Below are 14,642 nucleotides of genomic sequence, written 5' to 3'. Positions count from 1 at the left end.
ATTGGCCTCACATGGCTTTGACTTACAGCCGAATGCCAAAGTAGAGAGGGAAAAAAATCAATGAATACATCTTGATTTGTACTTCCTAACATCCAAAGACATCCTTTGTCTCTGATACTATTAAATACAAAAAAATAAAATAAAAAATAAAAAGAACATTGCTATGGCAGCCAAACACAGACCAGCCATTTTGAGACCACAGTAACAGCCAATAAAATGTGTACGGATCAGGAGAAATCTGTTTGGTGAAGGAGCCTGAGAGTCCACACTGGTGCCTGACACCTCATACACACATCTGCTTTAAGTGTGAGATGGGTCCCAAGCGTGGGCCTCTGTGGTGCAGCCTAGCATTGCTCAAAGCAATAGAGATGCGATGCCTATCACTTCACTACAGTCTGACAGCAGCCTCTGGAATGTAGCTGGACCTACTGCTTGCTTAGCAAGATCAGGGCCTCCCAGCAAAAGATCTTGGCACAGCTCTGCCTCTTCTCAAACCCCACTTAAACACAGAGACTGAGGAAAAGGGCAAAGTTAAGAGGTGAGCACATACAGCGACATCGAATTCCATCAGCGTATCCCACGGTGTCTCTTACTTCACATATGTGGGAGTTGAGGTCCATAGACATCAAACACTCCAACGTCCTGGCTAGCAGTCAAGACAGATTTGACTCCTGTCTCTACCATGATGAACTTGAACCTGTCTGCAGGGCAGCCAGGTGCAGAGACAGCTCTATAAACACATCTCAAGAGGTCACTGGAGGCTTCTGGAACAAGTCCACCATTGCTGTACTCAGAATGTAATAGGGATGTAAAATAACCAACAGAGAGGGTTGTTTAAATACTGAAGGGCTGCAGGGGCTGAGCTGGGGCTGAGCTGGGGCTGAGCTGGGGCTGAGCTGGGGCTGAGCTGAGCCCGGGCACGCAATCTGCATCCCATTCTGCATAGGAACTGCTCCCCAGAACTCTAAGCTGCTGAGCACCCCCTCAAGTATCTCTGTCTTTTATTGCGTTTTGGGGGTTTTAAGTTAGTGTCAGTGCTGATTTTGTGTAAAATTCAAATAGGAGCAGAGAAAAATCACTGCTATGCTTTTCACCTGGGACATACTCCTTGAAGCTACCTAATTACATATTAATATTTACCTGCCAACTCTCTGAGATATCAAACTTATATTAAATCCCCCTTTAGAGTAAGAAAAGACAGATTTAAGGACGGGAGGGAAATGTATTACTCCAGGTGGATGAAAGGTATTTGCATAAACAGGTAATGTTTGAATGTTGTGCAGATGATAGGTTGGTAGGTAAGTAGATACATAGTAGATAGATAGGTAGATAATAGATACTAACAAATGGTGATAATATTGATCTATGCTTTTCTCTTCCATATAGACATGTGAAAATGAAGCTAATATTTTTCCTTTTCTTTTCTTTTTAAATGTATTCTTTAATCTTTTTTTACAGTCTAGACCTCCTCCCCACCCGCCCTGTCATCAGGAGGATGTCCCCACCTGACCAGACTCTGAACTCCCTGGGACCTCCAGTCTCTCAAGGGTTTGGTGCATCTTCTCTGACTGAGTCTAGACCCAGCAGTCCTCTGCTGTATATGTGTTGGGGCCTCATATACTATGTAGCCCTTGCTGGCTTCAAAACCACAGAAAATTCCTCTGCCTACACCTCTTATTTTTAGGATCAAAGTGTGTGCTACTCTTGGCCCTTGAAACTAATATTCTTAAGTTTTCACCAAAGCATAGCCCCTCTGAGGTCATCATTTTTCTGCATTGGGTTGAGTAATCTACTTTGAGCTCAGATACATGAATCAGCTTTGGTTGCACATTCTCCCCTACCACTGGATTCAGAGGTGTACATGTATCTATGGTACTAAAAATAGCCATGACCATAGAATTTGTTCTTAGGAGAGTACCTACAGTGAACCCCTAAACTCTCTACTGACCTAGGCTTTGGCCAACACAAAAACACACTAGATATTGTACCCAACATAAAGCATCATTGTTAGTACTTTGCCCTGCCTCTCACCCTGATGGTGAACAAAGACTGAACTGTAAACTATAGAGATCTAGCCTCTGCTGACATTTAGAAGCTGCTGTGCACTCACTAGAATCCAAACTGGAGGAATTATTTTCCAACCCCACACCTCTCTAAGTTACTTCTTTGGGGAGGTCTTAGTTTAAAATGCTCACTTTTTCCTCTGCTTGGAGGTCCTGGGGGAGGGAGCTGAACTTGGCAACTGGTCCTGCTTCTTTGCTGGTGTTTATGCTCCAGGTTTTGCAAAGGCAGACTCTCACATCTGGTGGGAGTAGTTCCGTGTACACATGACATCCTGAGATCCAAGCCCCAGTCCCTGGCCAAAACGTAAACAGTTCCGACCACAGGAAGGACAAGGCCTAGCAAGGTGATGAACCTGCAGAAAGAAGACACCTGGCCAGGCCTTCACATAGCACAAAAGACAGAGAAAAAAACAAAAGCCCATGACAAAGTAAACCATCAACCGGGACATGGATGCATCCTTGTAACTGCAACTTGCTGGAGGCTGAATGGGGAAGCTCCTGGGTTCAAGGACAGCTGATGGCCATAGAAACACCCTGTCTCAAAACAAAAAACCTGGGGCTGGAGAGAAGGCTCAGTGGTTAAGAGCACTGACTGTTCTTCCAGAAGTCCTGAGTTCAATTCCCAACAACCACATGGTGGCCATCTATAATGAGAAGTGCCCTCTTCTGGACTGCAGGTTTACCTGCAGGCAGAATGCTGTATACATAATAAATAAACCAACCAGAGAAAAGAATTTTCAGCTCAGGGAATGACTGAAGATAGATCACCACATGCTGGTGGTCCTGGATCCCACTCAAATTTTGCCATGGGATGCTTGCTTATGAATGGTAGAACTTGATTTGTTATTCTGGAGAGTCCCCCAAAATCAAGTCACTAGTAGAATTTGGGTTCAGAAAGGATCAGTTTCTTTTTTTTTTTTTTTCCTAGTTGTTGGCACCTTCTGGTTGATCTCTCATGGTAGAAGAAAGGGCTGAGAAACCCCCACTGGGTTCCTTTAAGAGGACACTAATCTCATTTGTAAGGGTGGTGGGTCATGGCTGGGTTACCTACTCAAAGCCCCACCTGATCCCACCACATTCAGGTTTAAGTCTCAATGTAGGAATATTGGGGAGATGCAAACATTCAGATCACTGAACTTTGAGGCCAGTGCTGGCCACTCATCATCCAATGAATTAAATTCAGCACTAAATGTAGCGGGGAGGAACAGTGATGTTTCTCACAAAATGCCCAGTTGGAAAGCCAGACGCCGGTACTTACAGACACACGGAAGCGAACATGTCCGGCCTCAAGGTCCCAGCAGCACATCTGGCCACAATTTCACAAGATGGGGAAGAGTCTTTGGTAAAGAGGGACAGGGAAGGTTCCAAGAATGAAGTGTTTCCGAACCTTAGAATATCTACAGAGAGAGAGAGAGAGAGAGAGAGAGAGAGAGAGAGAGAGAGAGAGAGAGAGAGAGAGAGAGAGAGAGAGAGAGGAGGGACGGAGGGAGAGAGAGGCCATGTTACTGCTTCAGACTTGTCCAAGTGTATTCCTATCATCCACACATGCTGACATTTTAACATGCACGGCCTTTCTAAGTCTGGTCATATTTTACCACTGTATCTACACTGAACGTGTGCAGACTTTTCATCACTATTCTTTAAACAATATGGCTACAGAATGACTGTGCACACAGCCCTACACTAGGTATTATAGATAAGCCAGGAGGAGTCTGGAACACTATGAAGTTTTATACAGAGATTCGAGCATCTGTGGATTTCAGTCTCCTGGGGGGTCTTGGAACGGAGTTAGCATAAATACCAAACATCAAATTTATCTGCTTTATGAATAGTGGAAGGAGAAATAGGAGACAAAGGTGCCAGAGATGGTAGAAAAATGTGTCTGGAATTAAAAGTGAATACTACTCCTTCAGAGGACCAGAGTTCAGTTCCCAGTGTTTGTATCAGACAGTTGACAACCTCCTGTAAGTCTAGCTCCTGGAAATCTGACACGCTTATTCGTGTGTGTGTGTGTATGCAGGCACCTGTGCATGCACACACACACACGTTAATAATAATAATAATAATAATAATAATAATAAATGCTTAAAATATCAAAAGCTACTGAAAGCCACCCAGGTAGAAATGGACCAGAGTTTTCTGGACCCTTAGTCTGTTGATCTCTCGTAAACTTCCAGCACACAGCCCTGGGGATGCTAAATCTTAAAGGGTGCTGGTACTAACTCAAGGCTATTTGTGAGCAAGTCTCTGCAAAAGAGACAAAAATATGCAATATGAGTCAGAGCAAACTGTTGGAAGTCAGCCACTCTGGGATGGGCACCATCCGAAACCAAAGCTCAAACACAGCTTAGAACACATGATGAGCTCCGGGAACATTGATGTGTAAAGACCTTACCAGGGAAGTTAGTGTTCTGTCTCAAATGGTAGTGACCAGAGGCCAGTGAAGAGAGAACTATCTGGTCCCCTCCCTGAAGGCTTCTGAGCTGAAGGTCTGGAAATGATGTGGGCGCTACACTGCAGTGTCCCAGTGCCACACTCAGAACCAGGACCCGGGCACTTTCTAGGCCTTAGCAAACATTGAGAACACATGGTTTCATACAATGGCAATACCAATTACAGCAGCCACAAATGCTATAGTTCATTAAGTGCCTGCTGGACATGAGGTATGGTTCTGTCACTATTTGTAACTTAACTAACTTCTAGGAAGTGTTTGCCTTACCTTCCACACAGGAGAATTTGTCTCAGATAAATTCGTCAAATTGAACATAGTGGTTAAGAACAACAGAGCTTAAGGGCTGAAGAAATGGCTCAGTGGTTAAGAGCACTGATTGCTCTTCCCGAGGTCCTGAGTTCAAATCCCAGCAAACCACACAATGGCTCACAATCATCTGTAATGGGATCTGATGGCCTTTATTGGTGTGTCTGAAGACAGCTACAGTGTACTTATATATAATAAATAAATCTTTAAAAACTTAAAAAATACAGCTTAAGCTTAAGGACCCAGGAAAGAAGAAAGTAAGGAAGAAAAAAGAAAAACAGATGCTGATGACATTGTCATAGCAACCAGTGACTGGAAAAGTCTCGGGATAATGATAAAACTGTTCATTTAGAACAAACGAGCCTAGACAAGGTTGTACCTTCTGCCTCCGTCCTCATCAACAAAATCCACAAGAAGCCATGGGGACAGAAAGGACCAGAAAATAGTAATAATATTGGAAATAACATTCTTGATGAGATTGTCAGCAGTGTCCTGCAGATGCCAAACCAAAGAACTTTCAGGAATTATGAAGAAGATCCTGGGGGCTAGAGTGTGGATGGCTTCCACCCTCATGATGTCACAGATGGCATCGGCATAGGTAATTAAGAAGCAGCAAGTGACAGTGTTTCAATAAAAGATTATCACACACACACACACACACACACACACACACACACACACTTCCTTTTGAGTCCTAATCAGAAAGAAACCTGTGGCTAATTCAAGGAGCTGCTACTAGAAAACCCCAGCTTCTCTTTCAGCACAGGGGCGTTGTGAGAGCGCTAACGGGGAGCTGTTAGTCAGCTCGGTTATTTTAACAGGCCAGGCTGTTCTAAATCAGCCAACCGTTAAAGAGGACCATTTACAGACGACGAAGACTGCTGAACCTTGATGGCAGGCAGCTCAGGTCTCAATGCCTTTGACTTCTGCCAAACGGATAGTGTGAGCATCGTATAATGTTATAACACTTCTGAAGAACAGACTCAGAGTGAGCCCCTGAGACTCGAAATATGCAGCCCACTTTTGTCGCTGGCAGATAAAATTTGTTGACTCGGTGTTAAGCAGAATATTGAAACTGACTTTTTTTTTCTTTTTCAGCTCTGGGGCTCACACAGGGTTCAGTTGGATTTGTCAACTACATCAGCTGAGTGCAGCATCCTGGATTAAGTGGCAATGAGTCACCATCTTACCCATGAATGTGACATTAGGGAATATCATCTTTTCGGGAGTAATCAACCTACAGTGAGGTCATACAATATTAGAGTGGGCCCAAACCTGGTATGACTAGTGGATGGGAGAGAGCCATTGGGAAGAATCCCACATGCCAAGGAAAGTAATGAATATAAGCCAATGAGGAATGGTGTATCTACAAGCCAATGAGGAATGGTGTATCTACAAGCCAAGGAGAAATGGTGTATCTACAAGCCAAGGAAAAATGGTATATCTACAAGCCAAGAAGAAGTGTTATGTCTTCAATCTATGGAGAAGTAGTATGTCTACTTACCTAGGAAGAATGAAATCTTTGTAGGACACAGAGACATGGTGTGTCTACAAGCCAAGGAGGCAAGGTATATCTCTAAGGGTATAGGGAGAGGAATAGGCTAGACTCTTCTAGATGATTCCAGAAGCAATCAACCTCAACAACACCTTGATTTCAGATGTCTACTGTCCAGAACTGTGAGAAAATTAATTTTTCTTGTTTTAAGTCATCTAAAGTAGCACAGGCTGGTCATAGAAGCCTTGAGCAATAAATACAAGATATTTGGACTGAGTTCTATAATTTTCCTATCCAGGTTTGATCTAGAGCAACAGTTCTCAACCTGATGGTTATGACCTATTTGAGGGGTGGTGTTTTGACCTGCTCACAGAAGTCACCTAAGACTATCAGAAAACACAGAATCACAATTTTTAAACAATAGCAAAATTACAGTTAGGAAGTAGCAATGGAAATAATTTTCCTTCTTTTTTAAAGATGTATTTATTTTATGTATATGAGTTCACTGTCACTCTCTTCAGACATACCAGAAGACGACATCAGACCCCATTACAGATGGTTGTGAACCACCATGTAGTTGCTGGGAATTGAACTCAGGACCTCTGGAAGAGCAGTCAGTGCTCTTAACCACTGAGTCATCTCTCCAGCCCAAAATATACTTTTTTAAATTTATTTTATATACATTGGTGTTTTGCCTGACTCACACTTGTATTATGCCTGTGTGAAGATGCCAGATCTCGGAGTTACAGACAATTGTGAGCTGCTAGGTAGGCGCTTGCAATTGAACCCAAGTCCTCTGGAAGAATACTCAGTGCTCTTAGCTGCTCATCTCTCTAGCCCCATCAACAAAGATAATTTTATGGTTGGGAGGTCACCACAACATGGGTCACAGCATAAGGATGGTTGAGAACCACTAATCTAGAGTCTGCACACCCTAAGGATGACATAGATTTTATCCTCAGGAAGCCACACACATCTATAACTTTTCTCATTACTGTGACCAAATGCCTGCCAATAAGAAACTAAAGGCAGGAAGGACTGACTTTGGCTCCTGGCTTGACACAGTTCCTCCTGGCAGGGAAGTCCTAGGGGTACAAGCTCATGGCTGCCAAAGGAGGAGCATGAGGCCGCTCGCTCGCATCTCTGTGGACCCGGGGAAGAGTGTGCTGGTACTCTACTCTCCTTTTCCCACTTTATTCAGTCAGCACCCTAAGCCTTTGGGCTAGAGTAGAGCCACACACATTTAGGATGAGTCCTTCTTCCTCTGGTAATCTTCTCTAGAAACACCATCACAGAGACTCTGAGGTGTGTCTCCTAGGTGATTCTAAATCCAGTCAAGCTGTTGATGACTAACCATCACCTCATGCAAAAACTGTTAGCTGAAATGTTACAACATCCCATGGAAACTACTGAGCAGCAAGTTCTCCGGGCTCTAGCTGCAGGACATCCATCATACCTACCCAGGGTCTGTCTGTCTCTGTCTCAGTCTCCTCTCTCCCTCCCCCCCATACATACACACACACACACACACACACACACACACACACACTGTGTGTGTATTTCTGTTTGTCTCCCTATCTCTCTGTCTCTCTCTGTCTCTGTCTATCACTTGTGTCTCTGTGTCTCTGTCTCTGTCTGTCTCAGTCTCTGTCTCTCTATGTATGTCTGTCTGTCTGTCTCTCTCTCTCTCTCTCAATCTCTCTCTCTCTCTCTCTCTCTCTCTCTCTCTCTCTCTCTCTCTGTGTGTGTGTGTGTGTGTGTGTGTGTGTGTATGCAATGCTTTGATCATCCCACAGTGGCTTTTCCTGCTGTCTTCCTCCAATGAGTCACACCCGTGCCAAAAGCTGCCATCCGGCATTACTGAGCTGCTTGTCCCACATCTGGAGGAGAGATATTAGCAACTCCATCAAAAAGCTTCAAGAACTAGCTGGCAAATTCTTTCCAGATGGGGAAATGTTCCCCTGGGCAAAGACGCTCTGCTCACACTCCCTGCCTCTGTGTTAGAGCTGGAGAAAGGCTGCGTGGTTCAATACTAATTTCCCCCAGCAGTACCCCAAATCAGCTCCACTCAGCCTAGCCTGGGCCTGCTCTACTGGTTTCCCATAAGGCACCTTTGAGTCTCTGAGAATGTATTTTCAAGTATCTTTTTATCACCAGCAATGATGGCCAACATTTCACTCCATTTGGTCAGCTTAGTGTTAGCCAGAGAAATCATAGTAACTGATCAATCTCTTAAGCAAGTCAACTTGTTAAACTTGGGGTCTTAGTTACTGACTTGAAATGCTAATGGCACAGTAGACACACACCTGTTTTTATTGATATCCATCACTTTCCTATAAAACATTTTTGACTTCTACTAATAACTTTTTAAAAATTTTACTTGTAGTACTGGGGCTAGAACCAGGTTTCACAGATACTGAGAAAGTGCTAGTCTGATGAGGTAGGTCACCAGCCATTTTTGATCCAAAAATTGTTTTACTATGTAGCTTAGGTTATCCCCCAGCAGCCCAGGCTGACCTCAGGCTCCTGGCATTCCTCCCTTGTCTTCTAGTGTGCTCTGGCATGAGACAACAGGCCTTTGTTTGTTTGATGGTGGGTTTTGGTTTGGTTTATGTTTGTTTACCTTTAAACAGCACATGAAACACTAAGCTAGACAGATAACACACCCAAAGCTCTGAGTGTCGTTATAAACTTAGAGGACAATTTAAAGTTATCAAGAATAGCTGTGCTATGAACTCTTTGAAGAAGAATGCTCAGCCATGAGCTGTTAGTTCTTTTTAGATGAAGGGAATTAATATTAATCACTAGTAATAAAAAACAAATCTTAGGCTTTAAAGTTTTTGCTTAGAAATTTTTAAAATACTTATAGAAGATCAAACCAGTTTCCACAGGCTAACATGTATCCCTCTGCATGCCGAAGGTCAGGCATGTCTATAAGGCAGTAGGAAGTGGGAGCCCCTGAACTTCAAAGCCTGTCAGTCCTTTGCTGCAGAAACAGGAGACTGAAATTCAGGGAAGATTAAATGATTTGCTCGGGATCACACAGCAGGGAAGTGACAACCAAGACCAAATGCTGTGCTCTTGGTGCTAATCCACTTCAACTGATTGGCCTCACACAATCCAAGTTCCAACGGGCCTTCCTGACCCAACAGTTGGCAGACGCATGGGCAGAGCAGGGAACTCACTGTATGGAAAATGGACACCGCCCACTCCCATCTCCAGGCCTAACGTAGGGAGACCATTTGACTTTTCATCTTTATTACATTGCGATCCGGCAATTACCTCCTGGTTACTGTCTTTCTCTTCCCTTTCTATCTTCTTCACTATGGTCCCATCACTTCTGTTCTCAGCTTTCCTCTCTCCCGTTATTCTCAGTTAAGCTGATTAACCAAGATGAAGAGTTTGTGTGGTCCTGAAGGTCCCGAAGACGCTGCTTTGTTGACTCCAAGCACTTGGAATTTTCAAACTTCATGCTGACACAGTTTGACTGTTGGTTTGTTAGTTAGTTAGTTAGTTTGTTTGTTTGTTGTTTGTGTACTTACCCAGCTGAGACATCATGGTCACATCTTCTTCAGCACAAGAATCAGGAACACACACACCCACACTATAGTCTGTTCCATCCTGGGAAACACAATGCCACAACACCCTTTAATGTTAGAGTTTGCAGTATACAAGCATGCTTACTTGTATGTGTATTTATTCATGTGTGTGCATTTTTTGCATATATGTGTGTGCTATGTGTACACATATTTATTCATGTGTTTGTGATCATGTGTGTGTGTGTGTGTGTTTATTCATGTGTGTGTGAGTGTGGAGACCAGATATCCACACAGATCATCCCTTCCCCATCACTCTTCACCTGATTTCTTTTGAGCTCATGGAACCTGAAACTCACTGATTTCAGCTAGAGTGGCCGGCCAGGGGCCTCACAGGATCTGCCTGTCTCTGACACAGCTATCACACAGACACACACACACAGACACACACACACACACACACACATACACACATACACACACACATACACAGACACACACAGAGACACACACATATACACACAGACACACACACACACACATACACACACATACACACACACATACACACACAGACACACACACACACATACACACACATACACACACACAGACACACACAGACACACACACACACACACACACACACACACACACACACACACATCACCCAGGAGCTGGGGTTATAGACCTCACCCAGCTTTTACATGGATACTGAGGACTCTACCCAGGTTCTTCACACTTCCAGTCACAGTACCCACTGAGCCATCTCCTCTGCTCCTTGTCCTGCTTTCAGAGGCAGGGTCTCATGTAATTCAAGAAAGTCTTGGTTTCCTAATCCCCCTGCCTCCATCTCCCCAATGCTGGGATCACAGTCATGAGACACTCCAGACATGATTTTTTCTAGGGAAGGCTGCCACCACCCTAGTGTATAGCAGGCAGTTGGGGAGACACAGAGGCAGTATGCTGAAAGACAAAAAGGTTTCTGACTCGAGACACAGTCTTGCCAGGCAAATGTGGAGCATCAGATTCGCCTATGTTAGGTTACACATGCACCCAGGTTCAACGTCATAATTTAGGAAGTTTTGGATAATTTACCACAGTGCATCCCTCCTCCATGTGGAAGGTCATAAAAACTGGCTCCCCTAAAATTATTTAAAGAATTATTTATCAACATGCAATTACTGAGTCACGGGACACATACATAAAATAAAAGATTTTATTTATTCTTTTTAAATCAAGTCAGTAACTAGAATGCCCTTCTTAACAAAGGTAAGCCGAATCACAAATACACATTTCTGAGCTACTTCTTTCTATTACCCAGTGGACATGATCGTGTAGGACTGAATCTTTGCTCTGATATCAAACCCATTCGTCTGAAAATGGCCCTTAAACAGTCACCCCGACTGTCAACAGGACAAATGAGTCTCAGGGACAGCATCCCTTCCCACATGGCTCACCACTGTAAGGGTCTTAGAGCACCGTAAACAGAGAGGTTCTGTTTCCTGTCCCTTCAGACCATGGTTTCTAGCTGGACAGCAATGTAATTTCATTCCAGCCGTGTGTGACACATGTAAAACCTGAGCTGTAAAGGATTAAATCAAGTCAAATGTAATCAGTGGGCCATTTATATATATATAAAGGACACCAAGTTAGGTGAGAATGGGGATGGGAAGTGATCTGAGAGTAGTTAGGGAGGTAGTGGGGGTGATCAAAATATAGTGTATGGGTATATAAATGTATGAAATTCTCAAAAAAACAATAAAAACATTATATTCTTTTAATAAGATAGAATAAGCCCTAGAATGATAGTCAGCTGTATTAGTAGTAAGTACCCATAAACTGTAGCTCATCTGCTTGGATAGCCTCAGATTCATAGATAGAGCTCCGTTTCTGTGACCAGAGCTATGGATAACTAGATCCCAGATTCTAGCTACTGCTCCAGAAACTAACACAGCCAGAAGCTGGTGCTCAGCAACTGTGTTCTGACTGTCTTGGTCTGATCCATGCTCCTCCAAGCGAAGACTAAGTTTTTGGTAGAAAGCATTCAAAGTTGGAACTTCTTGGCGAGAGAGAGGGGGATGGTGAGCGGTCTGAAAGCCAGAGCAGAGTCCATCCTGGACCCCAACAGAGCAGCCTGAGATGGGCAGAGAGAACAAAGAATGTGTATGGAAGATTGTTGTTCAAATGGCTGCCCACTCTTGACCTTGGTTTCCCCCACTTCAAGGTCTGCCAGAAGGTCTTTCCTTACAGTGTGGAGGGAAGCTTATCTAAACAGCTTACATGGCTTTTGACAAATGCCTCTTAGGATGTCATTCATTCCAAAGAGGTTGAGCAAGCTCCCACTAACTATTTAAAATCAAGTTTTAGCTGGGCATGGTGGTGTGTGCCTAAAACCACAACTGAAAGGGAGAGTCTTTTCATGACCAGTGTGGTTACAACCCCTTTGAGAGGATTGAACAGCCCTTCCACAAGGTCACATATCAGATATCCTGCACATCAGATCTTTACATTATAATTCATAACAGTAGCAAAATTAGAGTTATGAGGTAGCAACGCAAATACTTTTGTGCTTTAGGGTCACCACAGCATGAGGAACTGGACTGAAGGGTCGCAGCACTGGGAAGGCTGAGGACCGCTGGCTGAGAGGATCAGGAGCCCATCAAACGCAAGGGCTTCACTGCAAGTCATCATTTCCTATAGAGTGAGCTCCTGTCTCAGAAAGAAGCAGGAGAATAAACTAGGATCTAGTGGTTGCTTCCTGTGAGACCTCCTAGTCGTTCCTTTTTGTGACTTCACTGAGAGAAAGCAATGAATAGAGTGCTGTGATCTATACATCATGCAATCTTGTCCTATGAGCACAACCGCATAGATGTCCCCTCCACTCACCTGCAGAATATGAAGCTTGCAGTACTGGCCCCGGAAACTCCCCTTGGGGCTCTGGATGGAAAGGCATTCGCTGTAGGATCCCAGCCTGTCCACATTGCCGTTAAGAACGTTGCTTCCAAGCTTTCCCACAGAGTCATACACTGAATTCCAAAGCACAAGTTTGAAGAATTAGTTTCCCTAGGCTATGCTACTTACAAATGAATTACGAGGGCGTGAGTTTGAATCCCCAAAGCACATGTAAAAAGCTTGGCATGGGGGGTGGGGAGGATTGTATGTGTAATTATATGTGTGGTTTTCTGAGAAGCCAGAGGAAGACTTTGGAGCCCCTGAAGCTGGAGTTACAGGCATAGGTGCTGGGAAAGGAATTCTGCTTCTTGAAAGAGCTGCAAGCGTTCTTAAACACTGAGCAATCTCTACCCCCCCCCCCATTGTTCTTGATGTTCTTAATTTCAGCTCTATCCAAACACGCCAGCATAGATTTCTTTTACCTATCTTGTTTGGTGTTTCCTGAGCCTCTTCCCTCTTTTCTCCTGGAGAAATATTTGCTCAAACATTCGCTTCTTCCCTTTGCTATATATAGTTTCTGGGTCCTGCTATCGTCCTAGTGTATCCATTTTTATCCCCACATCTCTGTTCTTCCTTTCCTGTCTCCACTTTCCAGCCATTCGTCCTTTCTTACTCTATTTTGAGAGGATTAGGAATGGAGCTAGCTCAGCAAATATTTTCATCTCCATCCATCTTAATATTACTCATTGTGTTGTGTCTTGCCATCGACTGCAGTATTTTTACTGTCTTTAATATCTTTTACATAGATGTATTTATTTTATAGACATGAGTCCACTATCACTGTCTTCCGACACACCCGAAGAGGGCATCGGATCCCATTACAGATGGTTGTGAGCCACCATGTGGTTGCTGGGAATTGAACTCAGGACCTCTGGGAGAGCAGTCAGTGATCTTAACCAGTGAGCCATCTCTTCAGCCCTATTACCCTCTCTCTAATAGGAGATTTTTTCTTGGTTTCTGGGGAGGTGTTGGTCCTGAGCAAAAAAACCTTCTGGACAATCTGTGGGTGAAACGCCTGGGGAATTAAGCACTAGCCAGACACTGAACAATTGGACAGTTTGGATGGGTCCCATCTTGGTTGATAAAGTCCTTTCCTAGCACCTGGGAGGCCCTAGTTTCAATCCCAAGCAACACACACACACACACACACACACACACTCAAACAGTACAACAAAAGTGCCCATGCCGGGCTGGAGAGATGGCTCAGTGGTTAAGAGCACTGACTGCTCTCCCGGAGATCCTGAGTTCAATTCCCAGCAGCAACCACATGGTAGCTCACAACCATCTGTAATGGGATCCAATGCCCTCTTCTGGTGTCTGAATTATATATAACAAATAAATAGATCGTTAAAAAAAAATAAATGCCTATGCCGAAGGTAGACTACAACAGGCTTCCTCCCAAAAGACACCTACATCCTAGCTCAGGTTGGTACTGCCCTGTGGAGTATACACTCTGAACCGCCTCCTCTGACAATAGGTTTCCTATGAGCCTTGGTGTCCACAAAAGAGTTGAGGCACACAGATGAGACAAAACAATCACTACAGGAAGTGATGTAAATGCAATCAAAATGGGAAGCGGGGTGTCCTGTCAGAGCGTGAGCCAAGACAAGAGCCTTGAGGCAGGGACCAGGGACATGCAGGGTTAAGACATATTTTTTAGAGGAAAAATGCTGTTTGGGATGTGTAAGGATGCATGACCAGCTGTGAGGATGCTGTGATCGATCAGGTGTCAGACATAAAAAGCACTTCGGACTGCTTGGGGACCCCTGGCTCTTAAGTGCCCAGCCCCCACTCTGTCTAGAGAAGTCAAAGGGAAGCCAAGCTGGAAGGCCTGG

The 14,642-nt window shown here is 44.1% G+C and overlaps 1 protein-coding gene across 1 annotated transcript in view; it reads right to left on the bottom strand.

Moving 5' to 3' along the window:
• The window catches only part of LOC308423268 (O-acyltransferase like protein), a gene marked incomplete at both ends in the record, with an annotated part of 38,766 nt that overhangs the window by 19,797 nt on the left and 4,327 nt on the right, over positions 1-14,642 (bottom strand). The window contains 4 exons of the mRNA XM_080919975.1: positions 2,196-2,416; positions 3,322-3,460; positions 9,859-9,937; positions 12,742-12,881. Coding sequence (XP_080776101.1) covers positions 2,196-2,416; positions 3,322-3,460; positions 9,859-9,937; positions 12,742-12,881 — 579 coding nt within the window. The remainder of the gene's footprint in view (positions 1-2,195; positions 2,417-3,321; positions 3,461-9,858; positions 9,938-12,741; positions 12,882-14,642) is intronic.

Source organism: Micromys minutus (assembly GCF_963924665.1).
Source record: "Micromys minutus genome assembly, chromosome: 8".
NCBI classification, from domain to species: Eukaryota; Metazoa; Chordata; class Mammalia; order Rodentia; family Muridae; genus Micromys; species Micromys minutus.
This window is presented reverse-complemented; position numbering and strand designations above follow the sequence as displayed.